Source organism: Pundamilia nyererei, unplaced genomic scaffold, assembly GCF_000239375.1.
Source record: "Pundamilia nyererei isolate P.nyererei 1_Seehausen unplaced genomic scaffold, PunNye1.0 scaffold00047, whole genome shotgun sequence".
NCBI lineage: Eukaryota > Metazoa > Chordata > Actinopteri > Cichliformes > Cichlidae > Pundamilia > Pundamilia nyererei.
Genome location: NW_005187448.1, coordinates 2455525 through 2469598, shown reverse-complemented (window position 1 = coordinate 2469598; position 14074 = coordinate 2455525). Strand labels below are relative to the sequence as shown.

The window sequence follows — 14074 nt, the reverse complement described above, 5'->3', positions numbered from 1 at the left end:
AAATCATATCACGCTTGATGTAATGTTGATTATTAAAAACATAGAGACTCAATATGTTTAACGTAAAAATATTTTTAAACTACCCTGATCTACTATGCCTTAATAAAATAGAAATTAAATACAATCCTGTGAGAATAAAAAGGATTTAAGTTTGTTTTTGACTGTAGACGGAGTTAGAACTGACCTCAGGTCAGCAGCCAGCTTGTTCCAAACCAGAACCATAAGCAAACTGGGATTTAATTCTGGGAATAGTGGTGATTTGGCGATGCATAGTACTTGAACAGGAAAAGAATTCAAGGTTACCTTCGTAACAGTTCTTTTATACGGGTACGTTCCCCTTCTTGCAGTTTTGTTTCATGAAAAATATAGAAGGGACTCACCGCCAGGGCAACATTTTCCTGCCTGATCTGCATGTGACTGACGAGCCCCGTGTCGTAACCTTGATCACACTTTCACAATGAAGTTAAATAGATTTTCTTAAGCAAGCCCGTGATGCACTCGCTGCAGTGGCACTGCATGACTTTTGAACTCTGACCTGTAATCTTTTAATCCGCTTTGCAATATCGTTACACAACAATTAGCTTTCATGGGTGATAACGTAAAATCAATCTTATCTTATGCCTAACAAACTGATTGTGTTTTATATGACTCATTTTGAAGATTATTGAGCCAGCAGTGAACTAGCAGCTAAACAGAAAAACAAAATCGGAACATTGTCACGTTTGTGGCTAACTTCCCCACCTCAGAGGGGAACTTGAGGTCAGGCTTAAAATAAGTACCTCTCTAGAGTTCACTGAAAGAACAACACTCTTGCCATGTCTATGCAGACTCAAGCAGTAAACACACATCTTTATACACGTAAACTGGGTCAGGGTGTTTGGATTGTTCAGCAGCAAAACTCTCAGAACGCAGTACCACCCTGTAAAGGCAACTATGACCAAAGTTAACACAACATTTTAGCTTATGTGTTGTGTGCACCATGCTGTCTGTGGCTAAGTTATTGGCTGTTCAAAGATATAAATGAGCAAGTCAAAAAGGTCATTTCTTTATCAACAATTTGCTTCTTTTTTTTAAATCAACTAACACTTCCTGTACTCTAGATTATTCAAAAAACAGACTCTTTAAGAAAATCCCAGAGGAAACAAGCTCTTCAAACCTCTGGGATTAGTGGGAAAGAAAATATAACTGCTGAATTCAAAAAGAACAATTTGCTCTCTTCTACATGACAGCTGATGTGAGAGCTTCCAGCTGTGTCTGCTGCCGTAAGCCAAAAAGGAGAGATTATGACGCCTGGGAACCAGGAGGGGAATTCATATTACAGACATGAAGACATCTCTCTCAGGCGCTGTTGAAGGAAGTAATGTCACACAGTGCAGCCTCTCTGGCAGCAATGTATTTGCCACTTAAGACACACAATGACTGCTGACCACAAATATGCTGTACCCAGCTTGAGTGGACATGTAACCCACACAGTAATTCCCACCACATACATTAGACATCCAGAGAAGCAGGATATATTTCTTAAAGGAAACATATGTCTTAAGGTCACCTTCCATTAACAATTTGTTTTGCTCATTGCTACTTAAAGTTTGACTTGCATGACGCATAAAGATGCATATGCAGAGTTCAACATGTCTGTTAACTCTCAACACTCAAGCGATCAAGGTGCCCCATTGTCCAAGCAATCCTGAAAGCACTGAGTTCGTCCACAGTCTGCTCTAGTTGTTCATTGTCAAATCATGTTTTTCACCATATCTCTGAATCTCGAGCTAGGTTTGCTAGCCATTGTTCTCTGAAAAACATTACAATGTGGTAATTAGAAGTGAAAAATGATGATAAAATCAAGCATGTTCATATTTTCACTTTGCATTCTTTTTTTGCCAAAACAACCAGTTTCATAAAGCCTTGCTTTTTAAACTGTTTATCCATGTTGGGGTCAGGGCCTATCACAAATACAAGCGTTGGTGATAGACAAGCCAACAGTGTAACACAGAGCTAACACAGAGAAACCATGCAAGAAAACGTTTACTCATCACTGATGAGTTTAAAATTAACCTGTCTTTGGACTGTAGTAGGAATCAAGGGTAATCCATGCAGGCACAAGGAGAACATGCAAAGGTGACACAGAGAGGCCTCAGCCAGCTGATTGTTCCATGCTGTGAGGTGACAGTACATAACAAACCATGTTTTAGCAGCTAAAGAGTCAGAGTCACATATTTCTGTCAGAAATTAGCAGAGACCAAAACAGAGTAATGCATTTTATCATATGGATCGCCATGACCCTGAAACCTCCCTTAGTTATACTGCAATAGGCCCAGGCTGCTGGGTTTCTTGTGTCTCTTTTGTCCCATCTTCCTCTATTTCTTCTCACCGCCCCTTCCTGATCCTGGTTCTATCTTCCTGTTAAAAAGCAGCTTTGCCTTTCGCCAGGTGCTTGCTCATAGGGCGCTATTGCTAACTGTTGTATGGCCTTTACCTTACAATATAAAGCTTAGGGTGACAGTAGCTTTGATGCTATATAAATGAAACTGAAATTTTATTGAAATTACATATTTCAAAGATAGATGTATACACTAGTTGCAGGCCAGTAGCATAGCTTGAAAACTTTCTAATGTGTGGCTGTTGTAGTGACAGCCTGCCACCAGGTGGACAGGAAATCATGCATTAAATATTGAGTATTCACAGACTGCTCAACAGAAGAAGTGCTGGACCTGATATTTACATTTTTGACAAGGTTTTTTGAATTGGTTGTTGCAAGAAAACAGACACACCAGACATCTGTTACATGAAATGTATTGAGAACAGTCTGATCTCAAGTTTAGGATAAACCCTGCAGTGGCTTCTGAACTCATGCAAAAGCAGAATTTTGATTTTTAACAGCTGATAAAATAGATAAATAAGCGCTAGCTTCTTCTTGGCTTCACTTGCAATAATATTATTGTATCATAGAGGGGCCTTTGAAGCGCATTCCTTTCGGTGCGGCGCAGACACAGGGGAAAAGGAAAATGAGAGGTTTAGCAAGCAACAGGAAAACCGCTATGAGAACACATTCCAGGCCGAGCAGACCCTGTGCGGTGGGACAATAAGGGGTGGGACAGAACTGTATACTATTTAAAAATCTGCAATCTTGGCTTTAAATCAGGAACGCAGACAAGACCCAAAGTGTTCTTACTTAGTGAGTAAGTAGAGGACTCGGTGGGGAACAGCCAGAAAGCGGAAGGAGTGTGGTTCCAAAGAGACGGCGGTTTGTGTTCTCGGTTTATCAGCGCAGATTTGGACCGAGATGAGATAGTTCCAGCTTGTCCCCCTGTCAGGACTCAACCAGCTGCCTTTTCATTTTCACTTCTGCCACGCTGCCACCCTTCTTCCTTTTTTTCTTTTAAGAAGTGTGTGTATTTTTAACTTTAATTCGAGGGGGCCGTGAAGGGGTGAAGGAAAAAAAGGACGTACTTTTCTCAAAAACGTCGTTTAGTCGTCATCGAAGCGGCGAAGGATGAGAGTTGTGAGGGGAAACATCTGCATTAGGGCCGTGTAGACGGAGGGAAAATGAAGCTGTTGGCATTGTAAAGCTTTCTTCTACCTATCGTTGACAAAACTTGGACCAATGAGAAGCGCTTGGAGCCGTCTTTGATATGGGAGACGTGAGGCGTTTACATCTGTCAAGTTAAAAAACACAAAAACAACACGAGCAGAAACAGGTAATGGTCGTGGGTTTGTTTTCTTTTTATTCTGTTCACTGAATTATTATTAGGAATCTTGTAGCACCGTAACACTGTAACACCGGATTCAAAGTTACCTTTTGACAGCGGCTATACATCAATCCACGTGTTTCCAGATGTGAACAGGTGTCAAATGGCCTGATCTTCAAGTCAGAATTAACAGCATTTACAGATTTTAACTGCGGTATTTGTTTCTTATTACTCGCCGTGTTTTTGTTATCATAGCTAATCTGTTATATTGTGGCACAGGACACGGTGAACTACCTTTATTTATTTCTATGTAACTGAGCACTACGCACAATTTAAATAGCCCACAGCAAAAATTGTGGTCTAGTAGACTTGATTTTAGAGGTGCTTACTTTTCCCTGCCCTGCGTCTGTTACGTGTCAAATGTGGCTTGTTGTGGTATTTTATTATCTGTGTCAGTCCTAAAACTCAAGTAGTGGTCACTCTGTAGTTGTTTCATACTTTAAACATAAGGATTTAACATATCCTATGTTTTATATCTTATAAATATGAGAAACATTCATCTCATTCGTAGGCCCATTTGAAGTAGTTAAACAGCATTCACTGACCACCTACCTCATTTAATTGTATCACTGTATTGCAAGTTTATTTCAATGTAACATTGATAGAAAACATTGGTCCACTTCCTAAACTTAAAAAGAAAGAGTGCTTTACTGATAGTATCTTTGCACACTTACTAAAAACACAGATTTTCTTCCATACACAGGGTTTATTCTTCACGCATGGCTATTTTTACCCAAATAAGGATGTGGGTACTTCCTGAACTACTGGCATATGCCTTGTGACCTTTTTTTTCTAACAAATCTTTTAAGGTGAAAAGTCCATTCATTTTGAAGTGTGCAGAATGTGACATTTGCTTTCAAAGATTTACACACATCCACACACAGGAAGTGTCTTTTGGCTGCAGCTCATTGTAAAAGTGACACAGGTTCTTTCCAAGTGGGTGCTGTTGCTGATCTCTTCAGGGTGCATCACTCATACCAAGATCTTCATGCATTTTTTTCCCTTCTTCTTCTTCTTGAGAAGCAAAGGCCACTCTCTGTGCACCGTATGTGTGAGGTACAATAATATTTCATTTGTCTTTTCCATTCTCTGACCAACGTCTATTGTAGGTATGCATGTTAGGAGCACTGAGTAAGCCATAAATCCTTCCAAGCCTGTCTTGAAAAGAAGGCACAGTGCTGCCACGGTTACTGGCAGTTGATGACAATCACTGGATTACGCGCAAAGGTTAAACGTTAAAATGACTGAATGTGATGTTTAAGCTGAGAATAAAAGCTTTTACAGTAACTCTGCTTAAAGTTACTTTCCTCCATTGGGGGGGGGGGGGGGGGGTGAAACGAGGCCCAGCAGAAAGGAAGTTTGAGACTCCTTTGCTGTTCCTCCCAAACCAGCTCTTAACTACACAGTCATCGCGATGGAATGAGAGATCTGTCTCTCTGTAGATGACAGGAAGCGATGTCAGTGGATCTTTTCCCCTGTGTAGTTTTAGGACAGAATGGAGACAAACAGGAGAGAGCTTAGAGAGGAAGTTTGCTGGAGTATAAAGTTAGGCTGCCCACGATTGAGGTTGTGATTACTGCACTCTCATATTAGGACCCAGTGCATGGTAAAATTATATCCAGTTGTCAGTTGTCCACCGAGAATAAGAACATTGTGTAGGAGTAGTTGTGTTTATCCTATTCTTCTCCTGGACCCACAGATTTAACACAGTTTACATTCAGTCTGAGTGATTCAGGAAGTGCGCTTTGCTCTTTGGTAGAATATAGCTTGTGGTTTTAGTGTGCCAGAGCTGTGTGCAGCGGGTTGTTGTGCACTGAGCTTGAACCCTAGATGCAAAGAATGTATAAAGATCATTTTAGTGTGATATTTTTAACCAATAGGAAACAGAAATATCTTAACTTAGAATAAGTTTCATGTTTGATTTGACACTTTGATAAGTATAGGAAACTTTAAAGAAGATCTTCCGTAGAATTGAAGGAAAGATGCACTTAAATGCGAGCCAAGCATATATAAATATTCATCTTTATTTTTTACCCATCTGGTTTCTCATCAGTGACATTTGACACGATTTGATGGACTCACCAAAGTGACTACATCCTGTAAAATATGTGGCTCGATGTGCCAGATTTAAAAGCGGATATCCGTGGTTTTTAGCAGACATGTGAAAGTTCTGCTGCCACACATCCAAAGTTCAACGGTTAACTGCTATGAGACGTGCAGTTGGATAGATATTTATATATTTTTTTCTGTAACCCCCTTTTTTAAAGCATAACTTCTGTGTAATTTACACAGTGTGCCAGCATGTGCAAGTGTGTGCAACTTAGATTTTTCTGCAGCTACAATTTTGAGATGCTGTGAAGGCTTAAAGTTGAAAAAAGGAGAGCTGTGCGCCTGTTATTAAACACCAAAGACTTGAAGTGAGCCTAGAACTAATGCTGAGTGATGTGGCTGCTGCAAAATCACCCTTGCTTTGTCTTTGAGACTTCAATCTGAGAGCTTTTCTTTTACAATTCTCACAGCAGAGTGTGCCACAGTTTGAACATTGACTTTTGGTGATTCCTAGTGTAGCTACAGTTTATCGTGTTACATAAACATCTCACGTGAAAGCAGTCAGTAGTAAATGCTTAATTAATTAAAGAGAAGGGAAACAGAAAACAGTCTGATTATTAGAATTATTCGTGCAAACAACACTGAATGAGTGACTGCCGTTATCTGCTGAGTTGGGTTAGAAACCTTTTAAATCTCATGTTTATTTAAAACAAATACACTCACCACCCATACTAACAAGTTACTGATTGTTAGTATCAAATTGGACTGCCTTTTGCCTTCTGAACTGCTTTAAGCATTTTGTAGCAACGATTCAACAAGGTTCTGGAAGCACTGCTCACAGATTCTGGCCCATATTGACACGATAGCATCACACAGTTGCTGGGGAATTGTTTGCTGCATGTCCAAGATGCAAATCACAACATCCAAGAGGGAATCCCCTTGACTGAGATCTGGTAACTGTGAGATGATCAGAGCTTTGTGACATGGCACGTTATCCTGTGGGAACTGGATTCACTGTGGTCATGAACGGTATTGACATGATCAACAAATACGCTTTCTGTAACTGACCCTACCACCTGAATGCTGCGGCAGAAATCAAGACTCATTAGACCAAACAGCATTTTTCTCATTTTCTGTTGTCCAATTTTTACCTGGTGTGGTCTTCTGCTGCGGTTGTCCATCTGCTTTAAACCAATGTGTTGTCCATTCAGAGATGCTCTTTTGCATAACTGATTGTAGCGAGTGGTTATTTGAGTTACAGTTGCGTCTTGTCGGCTTCAAACAGTCTGTCTATTTTTGTCTGACCTCTGGCATCAAGAAGACATTTTTGCCCAGATACTGGGTCCATATTTTCTCTTTTCTTGGACCAGTCTCTGTAAACACTAGAAATGGATGTGTGGGAAAATCTTAGTAGATCAGCAGTTTCTGAAATGCTTAGACCAGCCAGTCAGGCACCAACAACCGTGTCACGCTCAAACCACTTAAATCACCTTTCTTCCCCATCCATTCTGATGCTTGACTAGAATTCTAGTGGGTCATCTTGACCGTCTTGACTATGTGCCTAAATGCACTGATTTGCTGCCATGTGACTGGCTGATTTGAAAGTTCAAACCTTAGCATCCATGATGGTATGCTGTCTATTAATATGCATACCTGAACATCTGTGAACATCTGTAACCTTAATATACAACATACCAATTTTGGATAAACATATACTATGACAAGCTGAAGCATGGCACTCTAGTAAAAGAGTCCAGGTAATGAACTGCACTTCAATTCTGTCACCCACTGAAAACGTTTAGCACATTATGAAATGAGACCTCAAACTGCTGATTTGCTGAAAATTGGTTTCCTCGGTAACAAAACACTTACATCATGTTGTTAAAAGAGGAGGTGATATGACATAGAGCTAAACATGCCACTGCTCCAACATTTCCCAATGTGTTTCTAGAGTTCTAAATAATTAAAATTCACATTTCATCGTTTATTTCATATTTTGCAACTTTTAATAGTTTAATCTAACAGGTTTAAGTTCATCCTTGCTATCAACGTTAGAGGTCCGAGGAGCAAGAGAGGCTGACTTTTATGTGATGCCTTCTTATTGCGTGACTCTCAGCAGTGCAGCTCTAAACAATGAGCAGACCTGAGTCTCGCCGGCCAGCCGGGTGGGGCCACTCAATAGCAGGAAGCATAGCCATCAACATTTACTCTGCGACAGGGGCAGTCCTGGAGTCGGCGGGCTTGGAGCCTGGTTAGCACAGCGCAACACATAATCTGAGCACGCATACACAAACACTCTGAACAGCCTGCTTCCCCTAAGACCCCTTTTCCCACCCAATGCAATTACAACACAGGCAGACAGGCTGGGCCCTTTGACTGTTTGTTTTACCTCATTGCTTCCTCCTCAGAGTCTGAGCTTTAGCCCCTGTTCAGCCGCTGTTCAGTAACTGTATGCAAATTTAAGCGGAATTCATAATATTAATTACCCAAATGACTTTTTTTTTTACCTAAACCTTTGGATTTTGAGACAGCTCCTAATAATTAAACATCACCAATTGTTTTTTTCATTATGTAATTACGTTACCTGGTAATATTTTTGGTAATATTTTGGTTTCCCTGCTTTTTCAGAGATGGGAAGCTCTGCTGTGCTCACAGGGTTGATAGCTGGAGTTATTTTGTGGACGTCTGCCATCCATGGAGGTGAGTTGGCGGTCGGATGTAAAAAATAATTTTCACTACTGTGAGGACATTCCCTTTGTTTCATTCAATTAAAGGTGCATTACAGAGTATTTTTGGTTCTGACGCTAAATCAGATTAGACTAATGTGAAGGGTCTGATTGCACTGCAGAGCCCACTGAGAATGCGCCTCATAGGTATTGTTTTGCATCTGCAGCCTGCACATAGACTGGATGGCTCAGTCTGCTGGTTGTCATAAACATAAGTAGTTGTTTCCAGAAAGCAAGTTGAGACAAGAAGGCTGTGCAATACCTGTCAGACGTGAAATGGCAGAATAGACGGGTGCCTGGTGAAGGTAGTCAAATGCCAACTGCAGGGCTGGTTGAGCTATATCACAGCCTGTCTTCCTCTTAGCTTCCAAAAATGTTTGCAGCACCGTAAACTATTTATGGTTTCTGCAGAGTTCTGCTTGTTTTGGGTTTTTTATAACACATTTATAGCAAAAGGTGTTTTGTGGCTTTTCATGCACACATGCTACACTTTAACATTTAAAGTTATATGTTACCCTATCCATCCACTGAGTCCTTTTTAGTATCATAGTTCAAAAATATGACGATTTAAAATATAAAAAGTATCTGTTTATTTAGACCTTTCTATAACAACTATTTACTTAATTATATTTGAGGAAGTAGAGTTTAAAATTTTTACATTTTCTTTCAAAACAAAGATGGAATACTTGAATTTCATGTGTTTGTGGCTTTGTTTTACTGGACGTAATTTGTGTTATTACATGACCCCCATCTCCCAGCTTGTTTCAGTGCTGATTTCATGTATTTTCCAGACACCACAGATGATGGGGATCTGCTGTGTGCCTGCAAAAATGACAAAGGCACATGTAAAAATGAAACGTGCAGGGGAAAACATTGTTTTTATAACTGGAAGAAAGACGGCTATGAGGAGTTGGGCTGTTTCGGTGAGGTCACCAAAGTGCAGTGCCACTCCATGCCCAACTACTTTATGAAGTGCTGCAGGAAGGACTACTGCAACTCCAACTTCACAGTGCCTCCAAACATAAGTCAGTACCTAAAGCCTTTCCTTTTCAATACTGGAACATCACATTATCCAAGAAACAAAGAGCTAGTGTGTCCCTGTAAATAATGCTTTTGTCTTATTTCAGTTGGGCCTCTGACTCATCTCCACAGTTCAGTTAACATCTAGCACTGTTTTGCACTTATATTACTGTAGCTTCCCTTTAGATAGCAGCTGGTTCCCCCTTGTGGTCAGTAAGAGCATATCAATGTCATGCCACTTGAATTTTATCTCATGAGTTTAATCTTTTCAGTTTCTTTGTGTCTATATGTGTGTATGTTCCTGACTTCTTCTGTGTTTCCAGATGGGGACCCGACACCGACACCCCCAGAAGCTGGTTACCTAGCGCTGTGGATCTCCCTGTTCCTGCTGTTCTTATTTGTTATTGCCTGTGTCTTTGGCCTGATACTACTCCTGCGCTTCCGACGTGCAGCCCGCAGACTACAAGATGCTGAAGGCCATGATGTCAAAATACTCAAAGTCCCCAGTGGAGATGACCCCACATATGGCGTAAGAGACGTTTCATGGCTGACGTCAGACAGAATACAGGAAAACTTTCCTGTCTTTTAGTTGTTACGTGTGGATTTTAAATGCCTGCCTGTCTTCTTTTCTCTCACCAGAATATCTATGATGAGTTTTGTACATCAGGGAGTGGGACAGGGCTTCCGTATCTTGTCCAGAGAACTATGGCCAGGCAAATCTCACTTGTTGAGTGTGTCGGTCAGTCTCATTTCTCTTCCTTTTTTTGAACACACAAGTAAAATTATATTCTGGAAATGTGGTCGAGCATGAAAATTGTATGGGATATAGAGATATTCATGACAGCAGTGTGTGTGTGTGTGTGTGTGTGTGTGTGTGTGTGTGTGTGTGTGTGTGTGTGTGTGTGTGTGTGTGTTGAGAAGTTTTTCTTTCTTTTAATTTTTGTTATATTTGCACGTTCAAATAAACTCTGTTCTATTTTATTCTATTCTATTTATTTGCAATTAATGATGTAACTTTGTTCGTAGGCAAAGGCAGGTATGGAGAGGTTTGGAGGGGAACGTGGATGGGGGAAAGTGTCGCCGTCAAGATTTTCTCCTCTAGAGATGAGCACTCCTGGTTTAGAGAGACAGAGATCTACAATACTGTACAGCTGCGACACGACAACATACTCGGTATGATACCAGTCCTTCACCTCCAAAGAAAAGAAATTGCACCTTTAAGAAAAAACATTCGAACAGCAACATTTTTCTGTTTGCTTTTGCTTTTTAGGTTTCATAGCCTCCGACATGACATCCAAGAATTCCAGTACCCAGCTGTGGCTCGTCACCCACTATCATGAGCTCGGGTCTCTTTACGATTTCTTGCAGTACAGCAGCTTGGACCCAGAGAGCTGCTTGAGGATGTGTCTGTCTGTGACCTGTGGCCTGGTCCACCTCCACACTGAGATTGTTAGCTCCCAGGAAAAACCAGCTATTGCCCACCGAGACCTGAAAAGCCGAAATATTCTGGTAAAGCGCAACGGACAGTGCTGCATCGCTGATCTCGGTAAGGTTTGCAAGGATATTCACAAAATCTGCTAACAGTTTATAGCAATGCGATTAGAGAAAGAGCTCTTTAAAGATGCATTTTGTAGTGTGTATTGTACTGTAAATTAAAAGCTTTTTCTGTGTTCATTCGTTCCTCAGGTTTAGCAGTGATACACTCTCAGTCCCATGACTACCTCGATATGGGCAATAACCCTCGCGTGGGGACCAAGCGCTACATGGCCCCTGAGGTGCTGGATGAAACTATCCGTGTGGATGTTTTTGAGTCCTATAAGCAAACTGACATCTGGGCTCTCGGGCTGGTCTTTTGGGAAATTACCCGCAGGACTCTTGTCAATGGTAGGTTAACAGTGATCTGTTTTTAATGTTATGCCTTTCCATCCATTAGCAGAAAAATCTGGCCTTAGATTAAACCTCAGGAAGCAAATGTGGATATATATCCACAAATTTGTTATGAAGCTAATGCATCACACGAGCGAGCGTGTTACAAACAAGTTCTTTGTCACACGTCTGTCTGCTTTTGTAGAGTATATAGAACAAGCAGCCAGTCCCATGTCTCTCAGCAGGCCAGTGTTTTTCTAGTCTGTGTCTGCCTCTGCTATCCTCTCTCATGATTAGCACTGCAGTAATTATAAACAGTCTTATCTGGTGTCAGCACTCACTTGTACATAGTCCAGATGCCCGTGCATGCAATTTTTATATGCAAGCACACAGCCATGCACCAATGACTGTGTGTGTGTGTATGCGTGTGTGTGCGTTCATGTGTGTGTGCATGACTTCCAGATTTCCATCCCAACGTAGTCACCAGGGAGTTCATATCTCTCCCCGTTCTCTTGTTTAGCGAGACATGCTTTACAAAACTCCCACCGCAGCCTGTCTGAGTCTCTGAGTGTGCTCTTTCAGGCTTCATATGAAAACACATTTGTGTTCCGCAGATGTATGAAGAGATAACCCTCACAACAAGACACCTCACTGGGCTTTTAATTTGATAATTCTGACATCTTATTTTGCTTGATCACCCCACTGAATGACGAGAGGGGAACAAGTGATCCACTGTTTAACTTTGGGGGTTTTTTTAGGCATTGTGGAAGATTACCGTCCACCCTTCTTTGACCTGGTGCCCTCAGATCCCAGCTTTGAGGAGATGAAAAAGGTGGTGTGTGTGGACCAGCAGAGGCCCAGTCTGCACAACAGACTCCATTCTCACCCAGTAGGCTATTTGGCATAAACAGACACACACAAGTAGACATAAAAATGAACGCAAAAGTACAATTACATTTTGGAAATGTGGTGTTTTATATTTTTTCTGCCTTTTTAAGATATTGTCAGCCATCGTGAAGGTCATGAAGGAGTGCTGGTACCAGAACCCAACAGCCCGCCTTACAGCCTTGCGAATAAGGAAGACTCTCTCCAAACTGGACCACGACGACTTCAGCATTGAAAAACTGAAGCAGGATTTCTAGACTGAAACGAGGAAACTGGATTGAAAACACCAGAAGGGATTTTGCACCACATTCCAACAAATGAAGTGCATATCATTACCATATTTTGATCTAATCACTCACTCGGTGTCTGTATCATATTAAAACCATATGACTTTGTGTAGAAGCATCTAGAGCCTCTTGTACCAAATGTTATATTATTTGCATACGCAAACATTCATCCACCATGATACTTAATACCTCTATAAATGAGGGAGCTACATGTCAGTTAGTTCAGGTTTAGGCCAGTTATTTTTAATTATCACAAAACAGTTAACATAGTTTTGTACTCCTTGTCTAACTCTCTCATTGTTGTGACAGAATGGAAAATCATTCTCTTAGGTATAATGTGGATTTTCCCAAAATGACCAATGATCCTTAAAACCACAGATAAGACAGGAAATATGTAAGTATTTATACACTCAAATGAAAGTACATTACCTGTCCTGTAAGTATGTTTAACTTAACTAAACTAAGCATTTATTATCTGCACATAAAAGCAGTGAGATATTTAGATGTAAATACATTTTTATGTAACAGAATTAAATTTGATGTCTTCTTTTGCAACCATATTGTAAATATGTTTCAGGAGAGATATTGTTTTCTACTATTCAGAAATGAGACTGTGTTAATGTTGTTTTTAAAAAAACATTTTTTTTTAAAAAACAACTTTTTTCATACATTTTTGTAAGGCTAAAATGTACCATCACAACCACTATGATCAGTAAAGGAATTCACATACATGTAATAATGGATACCTTAAATAAAGAATTATATTTTGGAAATATTTCTGCTTTACGTTTTTTTAAGCACCTATTACTGCAGTTCTCACATTGACCAGCAGAGGTCATCAGACAAACAAGAATCCATACTCCTTACATGAGAGATTTGTGTAGTGTTTTGTTTGTTTATTTGATTTGATTTTATCTGCAGTGTATCTTAAAATTAAGATGAAAAAAATTCTTCATCAGATAATTAGAGAGTCTCTCTACAATTTGTAGGAGCTACATTTAAAAAGCTCTCATGTGACCTTCTGTGTATTGTTTGAATACATTTTCTCTGGGTCAAATGATTTAGTTGAGTAATAAGTGCCTCAATATTCTCTCTGCTTTGGATTTCCTTTATGGAAATATTGAATGTGAGGACTTCTATTTCAAACTAATTTTTAGATCCTGTTACAAAAGGAGGAACATACATATATGAATACACACATACATAAAAAACTACACATAGAAAATATGTTGAACGTTAAGCACTGGAGCAGAATGTCAAAAAGAATAAGAAATGTCCAATGGGAATTAAAACTGTGCAACAGTTTTAAAATGTTGCCTGGTCACTGGTGAAAATAAGACTTTCGGCTTCATCCCCTTTGTGTAATATTAGCATTCCAATGTTTTCTTTCTGTATCTGTCATGCTTGCTCTTTATCTGTTTATGTGTGTGTGTGTGTGTGTGTGTGTGTGTGTGTGTGTGTGTGTGTGTGTGTGTGTGTGTGTGTGTGTGTG

At 40.1% G+C, this 14074-nt stretch overlaps 1 protein-coding gene across 1 annotated transcript; it reads left to right on the top strand.

The window, feature by feature from the left end:
• The first annotated feature begins 3393 nt into the window (after positions 1 to 3393).
• Positions 3394 to 13201, top strand: acvrl1 (activin A receptor like type 1). Its single transcript, XM_005732591.1, has 10 exons — positions 3394 to 3698; positions 8427 to 8498; positions 9316 to 9549; positions 9868 to 10073; positions 10184 to 10283; positions 10571 to 10717; positions 10815 to 11090; positions 11231 to 11428; positions 12169 to 12299; positions 12409 to 13201. The coding sequence occupies exons 2-10, from the start codon at positions 8429 to 8431 to the stop codon at positions 12550 to 12552; spliced, it is 1506 nt and encodes a 501-aa protein (XP_005732648.1). The 5' UTR covers positions 3394 to 3698; positions 8427 to 8428; the 3' UTR covers positions 12553 to 13201.
• Positions 13202 to 14074: the final 873 nt, after the last annotated feature.

Bases quoted from the DNA above. Each gene is read 5' to 3' on its own strand.
- acvrl1 (XM_005732591.1), top strand. From the start codon at position 8,429: ATGGGAAGCTCTGCTGTGCTCACAGGGTTGATAGCTGGAGTTATTTTG. The intron at 10,074-10,183 runs GTAAGAGACGTT...TTCTCTCACCAG, and splicing joins GAGATGACCCCACATATGGC to AATATCTATGATGAGTTTTG. The intron at 10,718-10,814 runs GTATGATACCAG...TTTGCTTTTTAG, and splicing joins GCGACACGACAACATACTCG to GTTTCATAGCCTCCGACATG.